Source organism: Phacochoerus africanus, chromosome X (genome assembly GCF_016906955.1).
Source record: "Phacochoerus africanus isolate WHEZ1 chromosome X, ROS_Pafr_v1, whole genome shotgun sequence".
Lineage (NCBI taxonomy): Eukaryota > Metazoa > Chordata > Mammalia > Artiodactyla > Suidae > Phacochoerus > Phacochoerus africanus.
The window spans coordinates 112669617-112684014 of NC_062560.1; the positions used below are offsets into that span (position 1 = coordinate 112669617).

General features: G+C 41.8%; 1 protein-coding gene across 1 annotated transcript in view; it reads right to left on the bottom strand.

The window, feature by feature from the left end:
* MBNL3 (muscleblind like splicing regulator 3) overlaps positions 1–14398 on the bottom strand; it is a 118951-nt gene that overhangs the window by 22816 nt on the left and 81737 nt on the right. The window contains exon 3 of the mRNA XM_047764346.1: positions 5007–5171. Coding sequence (XP_047620302.1) covers positions 5007–5171 — 165 coding nt within the window. The remainder of the gene's footprint in view (positions 1–5006; positions 5172–14398) is intronic.

Here is a 14398-nt window from a genome sequence, read left to right on the forward strand (position 1 = left end):
TGTGGGTCACAGACACAACTCGGATCTGGCATTGCTGTGGCTGGGCCAGAAGCTGCAGCTCTACTTCCATATGCCGCGGGTATAGCCCTAAAAACCAAAAAAAAAAAAAAAAGAAAAGAAAAGAAAAAGTTAGTTTATCGAGTTCCCTGCTGACCCAGCAGTTTAAGGATCTGGCGTTGTCACTACTGTGGCTTGGTTTGGTTTGATACCTGGCCTGGGGAAATTCCACATGCTGCAAGTACAGGCATTAAAAAAAAAAAAAAAAAAAGTTTACGTCAACTAGAAAAACTGTAACTCTGATGTGAATATGCAAAATGTGTAATATATCTTGGTGAGGGGAGGATATTACCTTTTTGTTTCTAACTTCAAAATCATTTCACTAACACGTTCAAAAAAAAGTAAATAACTATTTTGCAATTTACTTCTGTTCCGTTTAATCTGTCTTAGTCCAAAACTGCAGAGAGCAATATATCTTATAGCTCCTCTTTAATTTAAGAAGAAAAACATTCAAAACATTCAAGTCTAAAAATACTGATATTATTCATTCATTAGTATATCTCCCTTCTTCCTATCTATGGGAAATTCATTCCTATTTTTTCTCCATTTGGTTCACCTTCATTCCTTACTAGAATTAATGTTAGAGAGACATATAAGCTTGTTTATGAGAAATGTATTTGGTTAAAAACTTGTAAAAATCCTATAAAAAGGTGGGGAGGGTCCAGATGGACATCAGCTGATTCTATCTGTCTGTGATAAAGAAAAAGCCTGAAGTCCCCCAGTGCGTAGCCTCTGCAGTTTGGAACAGCATGATTTGGCTACAGGAACACAAGCCGTGAAAAGTACAGAGCAGAGCAGAGGACTTGGCACACACTGCAATGGCTGAGCCAATAACCTCTATATAAGTCATCCGGGGAACAGACTCAACTGGGTCCAGTTTACCTGCATGTAAAGGACTGCCTCCATGTGAATCACCACATTCAGAGAGAGAAATGAAGGAATGTATAGACATGGGCAGGTCTAGGTTGTACAAAATGTTTAAGTCAAAAATAATTTTAATAGCCTTATAACATCATATGCACCTTACATAGACATAACAGTGAGAATCCTTCCTTGGCAATTTCCTTACGTAATAAAAATTCCAAGTCGTCAAAAGACCTGAAATTTGCAACTGTTAGCTTTGCTTGAGAGTTGGAATCCAGCGTGTCTGCTTTCCCTAAAATTCTTCTACAGGGCTCAGGTTTGCCCCTTAATTAGGCCAAGGGGAGTTGTTAATTATCTAAGTTGTTGCTGTGAACATCAGCAACTCTCTTTCTGAAGAGGCACTGAAAAATACTAGGGAGTCACACCCTTTGTGTCACCTGCTAAACTTCCTCAATAAAACTAACAAAAGCTTTCCGAGGTGGAATTTTATACTCGCAAATGTCACTTCAGCCCTATTAGATACAGTGAACAAACTTGCCTGCCACAGCAAGCATGCCACCCAAATTGACTAGGTGTGGCTTTTATTCATTGTTCAGTCACAGTGAACAGAGTCTGTTCTCTAGCTACGTTTAGGCTGACATCCCCTTTATCTGGGGGCTTATAATAAGCAAACCATACTCAATTTTCCAAAAGCAGATGTGCTCTTCTGGTATCCTAGAAACAGATCAAAGTGTGCTTTGTGAGAAGACCTGAGGTTCAAGACAGCGATACCAAATGGGTCGTGATATACAGCCAGCCAAACATCAGGGCTAGGAATTTAAGCAAAAGCTTGGCTATTTTAGGGAAAAGAATCCGATTATTAGGCTGGGGGTGGGAGCGGTTAGAAGGGATGTTTGGGGAGAACAGGTACCAGAGAAATGAAGTCAAATTATACGTTACTTCCATAGGAAAATCAAGCTTCATAATAAAGAACATTTCTTTCCAGTCAGACTGGAAAATGTCACTTAAAATTGCCCACACTAGCTCAATTACAACACGCCCACAAGGCAGCTCTCGAGACCACAAGAGAGGATCGCATCAACTATCCCGGGGTTAGCTTTTTGTACACATAGTAACTGCAGAAATGAATCTTTTATCAGTTTACCACATCACAACAGCTATTGTTAAATAATCTACAAGGTAGAAAAGCAATTTCCAATTGTTCCCTGGGGTCTTCTAAGTAATGTCTTGTGTCTTGGTGATGCGCTGTACAATAAATGGTATTCCTGTGAGTCATGTTGGTCATATTCTGCAACCCGCAATCTGAAATCACCCTCCTTGAAGAAAAAAGGGGAAAAGTATTCCATCATAGAAAGCATGGAGAATCAAATGAGAAAGCACAAGAGGCCGAAACCTCAACGGATCTCTCGCTGGACTCTAAAAAAGCCACTCTGTAATCAATAATGCATGAAGGGTTGAGACTTGGCATGGAGCTACTCTACTGGAGGCTGGATAGAAGATGAATAGTCTGCCTCACGTCTTTACCCCAGGCCTTGCGCTCTGGTTCCCTGAAATGGGGCGGTTGATCGATGTCCCTTGATCTACGAAGAAATACACGCTCCAGCTGTGTAGGAAATACTGGGCTCGAGTGTTGTGATAAAATCTGGCTCCTATTCTTTGCTTAGGCTGAAATTGGGACATCCCACAAGAGGCCAAGAGTAGCAATGATGGGTAAAAGGCTCCCTTGCTTTATTTCCCGTCTACTCACATTTTTCTGGGCTCATCGAGCATATTCATTTCTCTGTGGCTTTGTTCATACTATTCTCAGTATCTAGAACCTCTTTCTCTTCCCTATCCCTTCAGAAGTAAGGATGGACTGAAATTCTTCAGTGTGCGAAAGCTAAGGACAGAGTTTAAAGAAGGAGTACAGGAGTTCCTGTCGTGGCGCAGCGGCAACGGATCCGACTAGGAACCATGAGGTTTCGGGTTCGATCCCTGGCCTTGCTCAGTGAGTTAAGGATCTGGTGTTGCTGTGGCTGTGGTGTAGGTTGCAGATGTAGCTCTGATTCAACCTCTAGCCTGGGAACCTCCATATGCTGCCGGTGTGGCCCTAAAAAGCAAATAAAGAAAGAAAGAAAGGAGTACAACCATGTAAGTATCACTACAGGTCAAAGGAGAATGCCAAGGAGCACTCACTGGTGACTTTTTGAGACAAATTTATCAAAGTAATAATTAATAAGCACTGAGCTCCAGGCAAAGTTTTTGCCAAACTACTAATACAAAATGTGAAATCTGTCTCTTTTACTTAAAATTTTCTAGACATTCTGGAACGAGTATCATGGTGCTAAATTTGTCAATACCCCTAACCACCTGTGTTTTTTGCATTATCTCTAAAGATACCACAGAAGGGGTGCCCTATCTCCACAGACGTCTGTGAATTCTGAGAATCAACTTTATAACGAGATAGGTTTTGCTGAGAGCAGACTGACCTACTCCCACATTTTCCTTGCATCTAAATACTACATACATCTTTCAGCTCTCAGTCACCGATTTCATAGTCACAAATGAAATGGGTAACATAAAGATAATGTAACCTTTTCAAATTAGTGTCCTGATAATGGTTTAAAGGAAGTAGGCCAGCCAGAATTAGAATGAGACACCATGGAACTAAATTTGAGACTTGGAAGAACTCGGGAGAAAGGGACAGTTTTCAATTCACCCTGAAAGATCTAAGACCAAAGTGCAACTTTATATTTTAAGGTATCAGGACAAGATGAATTCTCCATAGGACAAAATTGCTTTTTAAATGATCCATTTAAACTCACTGATCCATACAAGTACTCGACATTGGTCTAGAATGACACCAAAAATACTATCCGTTTCGGTAAAGAAAACTCTTGTGACCAGGTTAAGTTGAACCCCCCACCATATACCTGGCCGGTATTTCTCAAGACTGTCAAGATCATGGGAAATGGGGAAAGACTGAGAAACAGTCACAGACCAGAGGAGAGACGGGGAGACAGAATTCAAATAAATGCACTGTGGTACCCTGGATGGGACACCGGAACAGAAAGAGTTCACTGATGGAAAATCTGGTAAAGCCTGAATAAATTCTAGAGTTCAGTTCGTAGTAATATATAAATGTCAGTTCCTTAGTTTTGACAAATATACCATGGAAATATAAGATATTTACAGTGGGAGAAACCAGATAAGGGGTAACATGGAAACTCTCTGTACTATCTTTTTGACTTTTCTTTTGTCGTTTTAGGGCCGCACCCATGGCATATGCAAGTTCCCAGGCTAGGGGCTGAATTGGAACTGTAGCTGCCAGCCTACGCCACAGCCACAGCAATGCCACATCTGAGACCTATGCTCTAGCTTGTGGCAACACTGGATCCTTTAACCCACTGAGCAGGGCCAGGGATCAAACCTGCATCCTTACTCCGTGACTTCTTTAAATCAAAAATTCTTTTAAAATAAAAAGTCTAGGAGTTCCCATTGTGGCACAGCAGCAACAAATCTGACTAGGAACCATGAGGTCACAGGTTTGATCCCTGCCCTCACTCAGTGGGTTAAGGATCTGGCGTTGCTGTGAGCTGTGGTGTAGGTTGCAGATGCGGCTTGATGTGATGTTGCTATGGTGTAGGCCGGCAGCTGTAGCTCCGACTGGACCCCTAGAGCCTGGGAACCTCCACATGCCTCGGGTGCGGCCCTAAAAAGCAAAAAAAATAAAAACTCTATGAAAAAGTAACAACAAAACTACTATCAAAAAGCAAGGAAATCTGTTTGAATTAATACCCTAAATTCCAAGGGTTAATTTCATAATAATGAAACCCCTTTCTCCTCTTAAAATGTCTCTGTTCCTTTATTAATTCTTCTGTAAACGAAATTCATGGTTAATGCGACCCAGGTTTTAAATCCAACACACCTGAACGCTCCCTTCACATGTACAACAGCTCCATAGGCCAATTAATGTATTAGCGGGCATCCTAAATCCTTTGGGGACTAACTTCCCAGAGGCCCCGCAAGGTTATTCCAATGTAGAAACAGACATACTTTAAATATATATATACACGCATTTTTAAAAAAGCAGAGCTGTGACTTACAAGTGATGACATTTGAGCATTTTGGAGCATAAACTGCATCTGCTGGGCGAACATGGCTGCGGCCGTCTTTTGTTGAATCAGATTGTTCCGTCCATTAATTTCCAGCTGTGTTTTTAAGTGGGGCGGAGGGTGGAGGTACTTGCAGTTCTCTCTGGCACAGCGACCCTAACGACGAAGGAGGAGATGAGTTTATGTTAATATTTCTAAAACCCTGAATGGTTACTAATCCACGTCTTGGCATATGCGACGTACTATAATCGGTATTTTACACGAATGAACTCAGTCTTCACACAAGCCCTCTTAGACTGATGCTCTCCTGTCTTCATCTTCTGATTTCAGAACTCATTCTCTTAGCCATTTTGCTTTGCTCTACTTTGATATGCATCAAATCATGTTTAAGATATAACACACTAGGAACAGTATGATACCGTCACAACATTAGATTTAAATACAAATTTCCCAGTAGGAGACATAAAGTCATGCCCGTTAAATACGATTTAGGATTTGGATCTACAATCAAGAAAACTGAGGAAAACTGTTAAATATAGACACATGATTATAGCTTTTAGATTCATTATGCTGGACAATTTGGGCTCAAAGTTCTTTTTCCTGAATCCATACAATGTGAGAAACATCCCGAAACCCACTGACATTCTGTCAATCAAAGAATAAATCTCTATACTTTGCGGCCTTGCTGCTCCTTAGATTCCAGAGGCAGCGGCCGAGGATCACTTGGATAACTGAGACCAAAGTCTCTTTTCGAGGGTCAGGCATTCCAATATTTTATTGATGGTTTAAACACTTCCAGCCAGGATAATATGTCAGTCCGGCAGAACCGAACCTATCTTCGGTGTTACCTAAATGCTGACATGGATGCTAATTATGGTGTTTACCATGTGGCAGCAAAGGATGTCACCAGAGAGGTATTTATCACATTGTCAAATGTGACCTGTCGTGTTTAACTCTTGAGCACTGTACCCAGCAGCTAATGAGTCTCTCATTTGGATTACTAGATCTGCCATAATCCTTTTAAGATAAGCACAACTGTAAGCAATTCTTTTTCCCCACAGTTGCTAAGATTCTTTACAATGCCTGAGCTACTGGAAGGAGGGGTGGAGGGAAAAAAAAAAAAGGCAACTTTTTTTTTTTTTTTTTGAACCCAAGAGTGCAAGTTGCTAGGCCACCTGAATTCCCAGGAGGAAATGAGCTCGTCAAGTGTTTTCAACACATGCCACAGATTTTCCCTATTTGGGATGCTTTAAATGGTTTATACGATCGTTTCTCCAAATTAGTTCTCTTGTTATTACAGCATTCCTATAATTTCACTGCGAATCAAGGTGTGCCCTTCAAAACTTTATAGAACTACATCTAATACAAAACCAGATGCACTCAACTGCTCTTTTAGGTATTAGATCATTGGGCGAGGCAGCAAGAAGCTGAGTAGAACTTAAAGCATAATTTGAGAAATCAAGACAGCTACTTTTGTTTCCCCAATTGATCAGTGTAGGTTTCATCAAGTTATCTATAACATCAAATAATATCGTAGTTTCCTTTATGTTTCTCTGCAAATCCTGGAAAAGGAAGAAATTTATCGGTAGTAAGAACTGAGAATGGTAAGAACCCAGTCTTCCTGAACTCGTAAGAGTAGCCTAGTAATAGCTACATAATTTCAGCACATATAAGGACCATAATGAAATCATAACATCCGCTAAAAATCACAATGGAGGTTTCCCCTCATTAATATGACCCCTAAGAGAAAACATAAGCTTCTTTCTGTATCTACTACAACCTGCATCAAGGCAAAGGAAGTCGCAGGGGATTTATTTCGTCTCTAGATTTTCCACCCTCCACCTAGCGTAACTCAGATTATCTGGCTGAGAATTAACAGCTCAGGGGAGCCAAGCGTGGTAGTTTCTACTTCCGGTGTTTCTCTTTCTCCTTCCACACGCCAACATTAAAGATTTCCCCAAGGTACAGCCCTAAATCCTCTGCTCTCCTCTCTAATCTCTTTCCCCTGGAGAAATGAAGTTCTGGTAAGGTTTCATCTCTGACTGCAACTGCTCAGATCTTAAATCTCTATCTCTACCTGTGACCCCTTTTCTGAATTTCAGGCCTTTTTTTTTTTTTTTTTATCATTGACTACAGCTGCATTTGGAAATCCTGCCCCTTAAGCAGGTTTAAGTAACTTACTCCTGACCTTCCTTCTCCTTAGACTCTCTTTCTTTCCGCCTACTAGCTCCAGTTCCCATGCTTTGGAACAGATTCGCAGCAGCACTGGAAAAAGAAATCAGCGAGATCCAGCAGGATTGCCTTAGGATTGTAAACCACCTTGGGAGCTTTCCCACACAAATGTTTAACAACCATAAACATTTAAACAAAACACAATCTGTGATCCACTTCAAGAAAAGTTATAGAGGACTGTCTCTTACATTCAGGAACTCCAAACAATAGATCAGTTCCCAAAAAAAGACAAAGGGGGATGTTAGGATTTTGCCATTTGTTACAGGTTAGAGTTTTAACATCATTTACATTGAATGTAATCTGAGGAGGGGAGGAGGAAGGAAGGGAGAGAACAGGGTGTATTTGGCACATTTCCTGCCTATCTACAGATAAAGAATTGCTACCTGCCTTTGTGCTTTTTATTGCTGTCCTTTACATATAATGCCTTTGCTTAAGCTTTTTCTTGGGAAACTAATGACATTTTTACAAAGTGAAAACAGCACACAGAAACAGAAAAACAGAATTACACTTGAAAGAATTACATCAAGTTAGGCTATAAAACTAACGTATGGAATATGAGGCAGCCTAAGATTTTTTAAAAAAACTTACTCATGTTAGTTATGAGATTTTACTTGATTTATAAAGCATTCTCTTTTGAATGACAGAATCCATAATTTAATTCGATAACAATGCAAATGCACAGCAATACTACTTTACCAGAGGTTGCTGCTTATGTTAAAGACAGCATCTACAAGAGAAAAAAACCCTGCATTTTCTGTCCAAACAATAGATGAGACGAGATAATTTAATATCCATGTTATCTGTGGAACACAGTATTTCAAAAGAAAGCCAAGTCCCCTAAGTTTTTTCCAAAACGACTTTAGAACCCAGGATAATATATTTATATGCACAAATCTGGGTGATAAGAAATCTCCTCTGTATGGTATTCATTCTTCAAGAGGCCCAAACTTAACTGTAGGCCAAAATACTTTCATTGGAGGTGTGGAGGGGGCGGCAAACTTTGTCCCCGACATTTGCTAACATGTGCTGTTGTCTTGGTAGGGGTGAAGGCTTTGGTAAGCATGGACTTGGATGGGAGGGGGTGGAGGCAAGGGAGGGATTGGCCCAGCCCAATATATAATCATTTATCGTTTTTTTTTTTTTTTTTTCCCCTGTCCTTTGGAAAACCAGTGACTTTGGACTAGAAAGGTTCAATGTTTTCCTTAGGCCAGCTAAGCACCCTGAATGGGCCACAAGATATCCAATTCACACCAAGTCTAAAATAGCCCAGAAATGATCATGGGCTGGGGAAAAAAAAAAAAAAATCACCCCTTGGGTTTCCCAAGCCCTCCTTCTAGACTCACAGAGCTCATTGTTACCACGTGCTCAGTGCAAGGAATGAGACCATGTCATAAGTGACTCTATAAATGTCATAAATGACTCTTGAAGTGTACCTGTGACCATCGCCATCCACCGGTAGAGGTGGCTAGATCCTAAAAACAGCAGCCAAGACCCGTTTACTTCTAGCTCCCTCCCCTCCATATATATATACACACACAATTAAAGAAGCACTGAAGCACTCAGAGTGCAAGCTCATTTATGCTCACCTCAATTTCACATCTTTTCCATTTCCTTTGGCCTTAAATCATTCTCCTTCAGTCTCTCACCATGATACTGAATCCCGAAAATGGCCAAGGGATTCAATAGCAAAGCGACTCTCTGCTGAAAAAAGTGCAACTACATCTGTGAGTCTTCCAGCTCCGCTTTCCCATCTACTCTCTTTGAAAATGCACCCAAAAAAAACAGCAGGGGGGAGAAAATGACCAATGAAGTCTCCGAAACACCTCCGCGTCAAAAAGTTGATGGCAGACAAAGGGAAAAGTTGCAGAGCATTCATAAAACCTCCCAAATTCAATCTATTTCTTTTTACCTACCTTCAGGCTTTTCACAAATGAGTACAAAGCCTTTGACTGCGAAAGAAAAGTAGCATTGTAGAGATTCAAATCCCACCTAAGTCTTGGGAGTTATGACAGTGAGAGTCTGTCAGATGCAAGACTTCCCCTGCACTGGGTGGTCAAAAAACTCCCTGAAATGTACTTTTTTACCTTCCTGAGAGAAAGCTCTACCATCCATCAGAATAAGAAAAGGCCCCTAGGAAGCTGAAAATTACCCTTGTCAGTCACAGGACCTTAACAGGAACAGCTGTTTGCGGAATGACTTGCTTCTTCAAATACACTAGGAATTATGGGGTTTTGGGGGGGGGGGGACCCTTCTCTCAAATACAATGATAACTGGATTACCTTTTCAAAGACAACTCACTGCTCTGCTAGGTTACCAAGAGGTAAAAGTTAAATGTTAAGGGCTACGAATGGGTGATTTCATTTCTATGAAAAAAAAAAAAAAAAAGATTCCATTTCAGTGATCACGTATTAAATGAAAAATCCTATGGATTATACTGCCCTACTGAAACATACTTACAGGTGTGGACATGGCTTCTCCAAGGAAGTAACGGTAATTTTAGAATTACAAATCATACATACTAGGTTGCCTGGTTCCTACAAGCATCACGGACCTATTAAAGACTAGGAACACTCTGAAACAACTCAAAGTGAGACAACATCAACAAAGATGGAGTACTAGTCAGAGGTCAGCATACTAATGGCAAATTTCCCACTTTCTTCTTAGAGGGCTGTCTTTATCTCCCAGTACTGTACCATCTATGAATATTGATATATATATATATATACATGCACAAAAATCTTTAAAATTGTAAGGATTTTAATTCCCATCCTTAAAGTCTTGCATGCAACTTTTCATTTCAATTTGGGGTGCAGACAAGAAGTCTTTAAAGACTTTGATAAACCATTTCCTGAGTGTACTGAAAGCAAAATTAACGGGGCTGAATGTAGGACCCCCACCCCCACCATGGCGAGGGCCACTCCCCCCACGAAGTGGGCACTGCATCTCTGCTCAACTCGCCTTTCTTGACATCCCCCCCCTCCCCGCCACACACACACACATACAAGACAATGACTTTGGTGCAAACCAGACAACAGGTCTCAATAGCTAAGAAGCTGGGAGGAGGGCACAATTTTCCTGCCTATCTGCCTCAAGAAAGCTTTCAAATGGTGACCTCCAAAAGCGGAAGGGAGGAGTAGGTTCAACAAACACACTGTTGTTCTGCAGCAGCCCACTAAGATAACCTGATTTCCAGAATCAGAACATTTAAGGCTGAAAGGGATTTCAAGGAACATCTCGTGCACCTTTATCTTACAGGGAAAGCGAGGGCCAAATTGATGAGGTGGCTTGTCCTAATTTACAAGCAGCTCAGTATGGACGGCAGCCAAGCTTCTGGGCTCTCACTACCCAATATGGATTTTCAGTTGAAAGGACTCTCTCGCTTTGTAAAGATTTGCCTAAACCTATCTCCCTACCCCCACACCCTTACTCCCATTTCTCTTCCTCCTTTGTGCCTCCAGCTGCACCTTGTACTCACTTTTATCATAGCACTTATCACTGTGTACATGGATAAACTGTTTGCATGCCTATCTCTCCATTCGACTTTGAGTTTGTCTAAAGGCAGGACTGTATCTTCTTCATCTTTGAGCCTCCGGGGCTCTTTCTGTGCCTGGTGAAGAGTGTCCACTCCGTAAAGTTTGCTGAATGAATAAACTGTATGAGAATAATGTTATGAGGGCATAACACTAGGTCTGCCTTAGAATCCTAATTGCTCTTCTTGCTGTTTCCTGGCTCAAGTTCTTTCTTCTCCAAGAAGAGAACAACAGCCAACACACGACTGAGGCTGTTTCTGGTTTTCTCTTTCAAATGAACCGTTACTCTGTTCAGGTTCAGAAAACAGCTAATTCAAAACAAGATTTCTTCTTTTTTTCTTTCTTTTTGCTATGAATATATACTCTGAGGTATAAGTGACCATCATGGCTGAAAAATCCTGGTAACTCAATCAGAAATGTTAGGAAATCCTAAGGCACACAGACCTAAACCCTGTTCTAATTCCCAGGGATCTGTGGCCACCAGAACTCCCCCCCACCCCCCTCCAGGATAGAGGACCCCACAGAGCTGAGTAAAGGCACCTGCAGTGGATTCATATTTAATTAGCACCTGGGCCTGCCCAAGGGGAGCACCAGGGTCACCTTAGAATAAACTGCCTTCCTTGACAGGTGGGCTCCATCCCCACCCTGCATTTCTCTAACCAGCTGCAAGTCAAACTCCCTGAAGCCACTTAGACAAAGGAGGAAGACAAGGCTTTAGGTCAATCACTAGAGCGGGGCCTTCCTGGGCATCTCTATTGCGTATCTAGACTTCTTACGAGAAAAATGTCCCCCCAACGTGCTTTAAGACCCCTGTTCAGCTGAATTCACACCAAACATTTATTTTCAAATAATCCCAAACTTGAAGTTTTTCTCTGAATTTTCTTGAAGAGCAAACAGCACTAAAAGTCAGAGTTGCTGTTCAGAGTGAAACCAAGCCTGCCTTCCCAGTAACTCAGATCTGCTTCCTGCCTCCCCCTCAATTTTTCCACACCAGTCTAATCGAATACCTTCAATTGCTTTAGAAAAAAATATTAACTATCTCTTCAATAATCTGCTCTTCAGGAACGCATCCCCTCTGTCTATAAGACAGCCAACCAGAAGGAAATTAGAACCCCCAAGACACGTGAAGCCCACTGCGTTTACCAAGAGTCGGAAGGAGTTTCCGATGCTAAGTATTCATGGAAGCTGTCTTTAAAGTAGTTGATGGCTGCCAATGTAAAATGTCATTAAAATACAGGAAAAAAAAAAAAGGAAAAAAGAAAAGAATGACAATTTGTTACTCCAAGAAATACACATAAAATCATGCAACTTCATGAAGCTACTTACTACATAGGCTTTGTTATGAAGCAACATAAAGTAGAGAGAGGGTCTCCCTCGGGCCTTCGTCAAATCTTAGGGTCGCCGGGCTCCTTTTGCTGGACACCCCATCTAGTCACTAACCACAGCGATTTAGAACCAGGACAAAAAGGGACACCAGCTGCTTGTACCTTTTCTTCCCGGCTAGGGCTTCTGCCTGGAATCCTATCTAGGGTTGCCAGCTTTATCAAATGAAAATTCAGGATGCCCAATCAAATTTGAATTTCAGATAAACGAGGACGGATTTTTTAGTGTAAGTATGCCCCATGCAATCTATTATCTAGCCACCCTCTCCCTACCTATTCTTCCACCTTGGTGGGTTCAGCTAAAATAAAGGTAAATCCTCGAAACCCCACTTTACTTACTCTCTTTACCTTAAGGTCCTAAGCAGCCCCCTCCATAGAATCAGCTCCGGCTCTACTAGGCCTTCGGTTGCCCGGGGCAAAGCAGGAGGCACCCTCAGGCCCAGCTTACCTGACCAGCTGCAAGGAATTTAAGGAAGTTGACGGCTGGAGAAAGCAATTTTTTATTCCATGGCTCCTCCCACCAAAAGCTTCACACGGCTCCCTACCCGGTCAGCCACTCCACTTTCCCAACCACAGTGGCGCAACTGTATATTCAAAGACGCTGATGCCGGTCGGAGCTCCTCCCACCAACTTGAATCCAGGGGAGGGGGCAGACTGTGTGACCACCAGGCCTAACTCCTGGCTCAAAATGTATACAACTTTTTTTGAACCTACACGTGATTAAAGCAAGATGAGGCTTTTATGTTTTTAAGGGTTTTCTTAGTGTGTGCGCACTGGGGGGGGGGGGGAAGGGGAAGGCAGGTTAACTTTAATTTCTTTAGTCTTGAAGTCATCCACTACAGGCCAGGAAAACGTGTGCTTAAGCATCCTGTTTCTACATGCACACGTAAGATCCAGGCAGATACATATTCGAAACAGGCAAAAAATGGCATAGTAACACTCAAAAAGAAAAAAAAAATTGCACGGATAGCCATTATTTGCCTAAATGTCTTTCTCAGCCAATGCCTGATTACTCATATTAAACGAGAGGGAGAAGTGGAGGGCAGGGCCAACTCTAAGAAACGAAACAATATCTTCAGGAAAAATGGCAATCCGTTATAGCCCCGCCTTATAGACTATGTATATCACAAAAGTGGCACCTGTAAACATTCAGGAGTTAGTCACACGGTCCTGAATTTACATTTTACCCATTAGGACCGTAGCCTCCTTTGTTGGAATGATCAGAGTCAGAATTAGTTAAGGTCAGAAAGAATGACACTACTTCACTGGGGAAGCTTCTATGTTTAGAGACAATATGTCATAGAAACATCCAACAGTAAAGCTGGAAAGGCTCTCGGAGATCATTCAGTTCAGCCACGTGTGCCAGAGTGTGCACCGCACACCACTATTCCCAGGGCAGGAGCCTCAGGAACGGAGTTTTCCCGGAGAAATACTTGCAAGGAACAGCACCCTCTAGTCCTCTCCTGTAGATGACTTGTCCACAGGAGCATAAGAAAGGTTCTCTTGTCACTTGTTCTACAGTAAAGAAACCTGCTGACTTTGAATTCAGAAACATAATTCAATCACAGAACCATCCCTCTTTCCGCCTCCCCCAAAACACCTCTCGACACATTTCACTGCAGAAGCCTTAGGAAAAGACCGATCTGATTCAGCTCCCTCTGCCGAAAGCTCAAAGCAAGCCCCATGGCATGTAGTAAACTCCAAAGAACTGGATGGGCCGTTGAAGTGACATTGACCATTTCTGCCCATACTTGACCTCCCCAGAGCGGAGAGATTTTTCCTACGATTGCTACAAAGAAAGATCCGACAGTCATCGTCCCAGCGCACCTTGCCATGGCTGTAAGTTTCCCTTAAATACTTCAGCCAGACAAGCTCTGAAAAAACAACCTCAAACTTTCTCTAACTGGCTTTCCTACGCCCGTCGAGACTTCCATCCCTTGAAACCATGCCAGTTACCTTAGGTTTTCCATGACTTAAGGGTCTCAAGTGAGTTTTAAACGGCACTAAAAGTTGGGAAGTAAGAAGGTATTTGGCAATCCCTTCCAATTCCTAAGGGTCTTAGTTTTGTACTAAACTTAAACCTTGCGGTTTCCACTTGGCAAAATTAAATTTCCTGTCTCTAAGTAAAAAGAAAAATTTCAAAGGAGGATTAAATTTAGACAAATTTCTTGCAAACTTTTAAGGGGAGGGAGTATAGGGTGAGAACGGCGCTGATTATTGTTCAGAGTTAATTTATCTT